The 6,103-nt window shown below is 29.3% G+C and overlaps 1 protein-coding gene across 9 annotated transcripts in view; it reads right to left on the bottom strand.

Moving 5' to 3' along the window:
* Positions 1 to 663: 663 nt before the first annotated feature.
* The window catches only part of LOC139489542 (uncharacterized), a 42,703-nt gene continuing 37,263 nt past the window's right edge, over positions 664 to 6,103 (bottom strand). For 6 of the 9 annotated variants that reach the window (XM_071276058.1, XM_071276056.1, XM_071276055.1 and 3 more), the window contains 3 exons: positions 5,373 to 5,441; positions 1,944 to 3,652; positions 664 to 1,458 (listed from right to left, as the gene is read on the bottom strand). In XM_071276058.1, coding sequence (XP_071132159.1) covers positions 3,560 to 3,652; positions 5,373 to 5,441 — 162 coding nt within the window. In that variant the 3' untranslated portion in view covers positions 664 to 1,458; positions 1,944 to 3,559. Of the gene's footprint in view, positions 1,459 to 1,901; positions 3,653 to 5,372; positions 5,442 to 5,881; positions 5,927 to 6,103 lie in introns of those variants that run through there. The other 3 variants (XM_071276063.1, XM_071276062.1, XM_071276061.1) reach the window with 3 other exon arrangements.

Here is a 6,103-nt window from a genome sequence, read left to right as displayed (position 1 = left end):
CCATACTTGCCTCAACCGTTCAGGTTTCAACATCTGCGGTCGTATAAAGCTATGCCCTGCGGAGCATCTGGTTTAAAGACTGTTGTTGGTCTTTTTTTGTATTGCATTTAGCCAGGAGATATGAGGTCTCATGTTAAGTTTGTACTTTGCTCTCTGCATGTTAGAAATCTTGCAACTGCTCTCAAGGCAACGATCATTTTTGGCCATTGTGTTGTCTGTTTATCTTTGATGGTATATGCTTATTTGTGTTTTTGTAACCTTTTATTCACGGACTACAGAAGAATTTAAATAAGAGTGATGTGCAATAAGAAAACCAACTGCAGCCTTCAATAATGTGCATAGCCCATTCTGTATATTGTTTGCCAGATTTCTGTCAGTTATACTGTAAAACTAATAGATAACAAAAACATGTGTCCATAGGGTGATAGCACACAATGTCTCCATCTCAGTAACACATTTATGTTGGTGTCAATTAAACTGAAACCAGTTAACAGCAATGAAGTCCCTGTCATTATAAAGTTTCATACATTTACCTTATTTCTGTATTCAGATGAAAATAACAGACATCACAGTCATTTTATTTATTTTATGTCATTCCTAAGATAAGTACCCTTTCTTCAATTCTGGAGTACATGTGTTTTGGCAAAAACAAAAAGTACATGATAAATTTTCTTTTTTTATTCAGATCTCTTTTTTTAGAACAATATCTACAATGAAATCATATCACAGTTAACATGCCTCAACTACAGACGAAAGAATAGCTGGAATAATTAATAAATAACATAATACAAAAATGTAGAGCTAAAACAGAACATAGACTGAAATTTCAATCTTATGTGATGCTGAAACATTCAGGAGGTAAACTAAACATATGTGTACCATGTACGTAATACATGATTTGTTCAGCAAACATATACATTTACAGTTTTGACTGCAGATGGCAATGTCTGTATTAATATAGCTTTGATATGTTTCAGGGTAGCTTAAGACTTACTTAAAATTCATAAATGGTTAATAAAATAAGTAGCAAAAAATCAATATTTTAACAATGTACTCGATAGAATATATAGCAAAAACAAATCTTTAAAAAGAAAACTCAGATAAATATATCACTGTCTAAAATTCAGTAGATTTTTCTGCTATAAAACACTATTTACTTCTTTATATATTCATTAGCCTTATTGTTTCTAATTCAACTACAATTTCCACGAAGAACACTCTCAATAAAATATCTTTTATATGGTTGTAACCCTATAAGTTTGTTATTTTACACATATATAGTGCAATATACTTCTGCAACATTTGAAGTGTTCTTCATACAAACAACAGCACACAAATACATTAATATATTCACTTCTTAACAACAGAATATAGTTCTACTTATTTACTGATGATTCAAATGAAATGATTTTATCCCTTTTATACATACTTTCTATATTGAAATTATATTTTGGTATCCTATAATATGAGGCAGGCATTACCTGTAAATGGGGACGAAGTCTGTATGACTTTTTTTTTTGTAACTTACATATTTGTTAAGAAAAAGAAACAGAAATACCGTAACGTTTCCGATTTTGGTTCTGTTGTTAGGGAATTTAGTTGTGACAATATTTAAGTTATGATGTCATATGCAATGTAAACAAAGAAATGCTATCATCAGGTAACGATTTTCACATCAAGGAATTAATAAAAATGAAATTGGTATTGCGTTCCTTCCTATTTTATACTAGACTGATAAATATATATTTTACTCAAAGTTTCATACAAATGAGACCGGAAAAAGGAAGTACATTGTAGATTTCTGCGCAGATGCGGGAATTCAAAACATGACATCAAAAAAATTGAACGATTTTGAGTTCATTAGTACAATGAAAATTTCAGGAAAATTTTCCTGATTTAAAAAAAAAAAAATTTTTATTGATTTTTCTACTGTTATAGGGTACTTCATCCCCATATTAATACGTTGTATAAAATATGTGATATTTTTAATTTAAAAAAGGCTGTGTTATAATAAACCAAATGTACTGTTTCTATCTCCCATTCAATATAGATCACAGTAAAGTGTTATAACTTCCATCAAAATGAAGTACTATGAATTAATATTGACACAAATAAATAAATGCTAGTCCAGAATTATTTTATTTGCACTTTTCCCTCACCAAAATGTCTAACCCTTTTTCCCAAAAAAACCTTTTTGTACACAAATTATACAAACAAACACAAATGAAAGTCAGGCAAAAACCCAAGAAAAACTTTATGGGTAAAAATTCCCTTTCTGTTTATTTCAAGTTACTTACTTCCCTTATTGATTACATTTTATACTTAGTACAACATGTACTCATAAATACTAATACAATTACTCATATCACAGATTTGCTTTAAGGCCACCGTAAATTTTTACTAGATATTAATGATTTAGTGCTGCTATATACAGTGTAATGTCTACATTAAGTCTGGTTGCAATACATCTAGCAATAAAATTTATTTTGGCCTCATATCCTTGAGCACAAACAAATGGTATTAAAATTGAGATATTTATCTCCCCTGTCCAAATCAAATGGTACTGCAAATAAGATAATTATCTCCCCTGGCACAAACAAATGGTATTTCAAATAAGATAGTTATCTCCCCTGGCACAAAAAAATGGTACTTCAAAAGAGATAATTACCTCCCCAAAATACCAAACAAAGAACAGGAATCAAGCTTGAGCTTCCTCGGTTCATCTTTACGTTGAAAACAAATGATGGAAATGAAATATGAATGGATAGTAAATTGATTATAGAAGGTTAACATAAAACTTTGTGTAGATCGTTAAAATGTGGTACAATATTAATACTAAAGATGCTTAATAACTCTTCAGTTTATCTCATAAGGAATTAAATATTTTTGCCCAAAACATTAGTTGGTAACTTCATTATAAAATAAAAATCTCTAAGGATCAAATAGTTTTAAGACAGAAAAGATTTCATAAGTTTTAAAATTCAAAATTAACAAAATTAATAATTTTGTTAACACTTTTCCAATTATTTTTCAATATTTAAAAGGGTAATATAATTCATGCTTTTTTAAACTTGTATCACTTTAATATTCGTCACAATTTAATTCTTTTTATACAAAATTATATAAAGACCCTGATAGTATTCATGATTTAGTTGTGATTATGTAAAACATCTATAAGTAGTTGTATATTAAATGTATTAATTAATAGCTCTAGGCATTTTTTACATGGATTTTACAAAACAAAAACAATATCCCAATCTACCGGACGCTATACGCCCTCCCTATAATCTGCCCCTGGTTAACAAATAGTAAGATGGACGGACTCATGTAACATATAATTTATCAACATACTGGCAGTAGCAGCTACACACTATTTAACAATCATATCAAGTCAGAAAATAAAGTTTAACAATATACCATAACAATAATATTCCAATAAATTTTGTCAAACATGTTTGGCAAGCTTGTCTACTAAAGTATTAAAAAGCGTAACATTTCTTCATAATAACATCTTACCAAAACCTGATAGAATGTCAGAGAATAACTATTATAAAAGTAATTAAGATTCAACTTCATCTCTTATACTGTCTAAAAATGATTCTCCCGTCTTCTCCATTTTATTGTGTTGTTCTTCATACAGTTTTCTCTTTTCCTATAAGAGACAAATACAATAATCTAAACTATATATTTAAAAAGCATGATATTTAATCAATAGTTAAATTAACCACCAATGTCTGAAGACTGGGTAGGTAAAGACATCTCTTTAAACATTACAAAACACTATTACTATCTTTTAAAAATAGGTAAATGGTTAATTCCTTTAATTAACCTATGCATCATTACACATTCTTTGAAGCTTTGTAAGGAAAAGAGCAATTTAAAATTATAGACATGTGTAAAAATTTGGTGTGAGCCAAGGCTCAGTGTTGAAGACCGTACTTTGATCTATAATGGTTTACTTTTACAAATTTTGGATGGATGAAAAGTTGTTTTATTGGCACTCACACCACATCTTCTTATCTAGTAATAAGTATTAAGTTGATGTGACCAATACTCCAAGATAACCTTTATTAAACCAAAACTTTTACCTGATATGGAAGAGAAAAAATAACATATCAATAGAGAGATGCACAAACTTACTATTGATCTTATTTTGTAGGGAGGGCATATATATTCTAGTATTGACTATATACATGTTGTTAATTACAGGGGCTGTTCAGGTATATATTAGGTTTTTTCCAGAACCCCTTCTTTATTTTATAAGTACCCTATAATACATAGCAACTGAGCTATGAAGTAAAACATAAAACTTTGATTCAGAGGTATGTCTTGCCTGCGAACCTAATCACAAACATTTAGGTTGACTCTGCTAAAGCTGCCATTGCCAGAAACAGTGTTGCTTCTGCAATTATTGTGCAAGCCAGACAATTTAATTTAAACTTAGTGATTGAAGCATAAAATGTAGGCCACAGTAGAAGATCTCATATTTACCTCATCAAAAGACAGTAATTTTATAACATTCTTCTAGAAAATATTATGTTGATATACAATATTAAATAATATAAAGTATCTTAAAAGTGTGTTAAAAAGATAAAAAGTACAGTTGTATAGCAGAAAATGGACAGGATTTAAGAAATAATTCATGGGGGCTTGTATTTATATTGATTTTACAATAGGTTGGCCCTTTATGCTTAAAATTTTACCATAAGTGGAGACAAGGGGTAAAATATCAGCATACATGGCATAACCTGTGGTAAAATCAGTATAAATTTAAGCCCCCATTATTTATTTTTATACTATTAGGACAAATAAGGCAATATTTTTGGATCAAAGCTCTCTAGGTGAAGTCAAAAATTTCTTGTTCTTGCAAATTTACGCACTATTATATTAAAATAAAAGTACGAAGCAAACTGAACTACAGACATGCTTAAACTATAAACTATAACGTATTTATATTGGTTTGGTCAAATTTAAATGATACGTTTACGAATATAAATGGCTTATATAACATTTTATAATGGTTTGTTTACGTTTCCTTTTTGTGATGGTTTTCAGTTTCACATTCTGCATTTTCCTTTAAAATGCTATTATTCTTACATCATCTTTCAATGAGGTCGCTGAGTTCAATATGGGGGAAGAGTATGATCGAAACAGGCCAAAAAATACATTCATATTTTATCACAGGTGTGTACTCAAAAGTCTCAAAGTGTTTGAAGAATGTCATATTAGAATATGAATGTTCTTAGAGGCACAGTTTATTTCAAATTTATGAACAATAATCCCCTCTTCATTAATGATTGAGGGTTTTGCAATCTTTTTTTTTCAAAATCAAATAGAGTTGTAACATAATTATAAAGGGGAATAATTCAGACCTCTAATTCTTTCTGACTAGAGCGTGATTTTTCATCTTCTGACGAGCTATCTGCCAACTTGGAGGAGTCCTGAAATTAGAACACCCAAAACTCAAGAAAAGAAGCAGAAAAGTTGCTAAGTATTACATGAAAAGACAAAAAACTACCCCACTGAAAGGTAGATATACACTACAATTAGTTATAAAAGTTTCTTGCTTTTGATTGAATGACCAAAAAATCAACTTAATCTTGAGGCCCTTTCACACTAAATACAATAAAAAGTTTCTTTCTTTTAGATAAGAATTTTGTCACATATTTTTTGTTATAAGCTATATAGATGTTCATCAAACTTGATGTTCTAGTCATTTATAAATAGATTGTGTTTTAACAATATAAATTATCATTCAATTACATTCTATTTATGCCAATTAGAATAAAAAGTTGTCATCAAAGGGTAATTTGTTTATAACTTTCAGTGTGGTTTGTTCTAGCTGACTATACATATCAAACACAGCAGAAAACAATATTACCATTAACCAAATCTGGTAAGTTTATTAACTATCCTCATAGAAATTCTGCAAGCCAAATAAAACCATACATTTTTTTTTAAATCTTATACATTGTATTATAAAACAAAATCCAATTAGTTTAAGCTTTAACTCTGTCATTCAAATATGCAAATGATTTTGGTTATGAACCTAATAAATCAGTGTGATTTTAATGGTTACATGTACCTTTTACCAATCCAGTGG

Source organism: Mytilus edulis, chromosome 9, assembly GCF_963676685.1.
Source record: "Mytilus edulis chromosome 9, xbMytEdul2.2, whole genome shotgun sequence".
In the NCBI taxonomy this organism is placed as follows: Eukaryota; Metazoa; Mollusca; class Bivalvia; order Mytilida; family Mytilidae; genus Mytilus; species Mytilus edulis.
The sequence above is the reverse complement of the archived record's forward strand: the minus strand, read 5'-3'. Positions and strand labels throughout refer to the sequence as shown.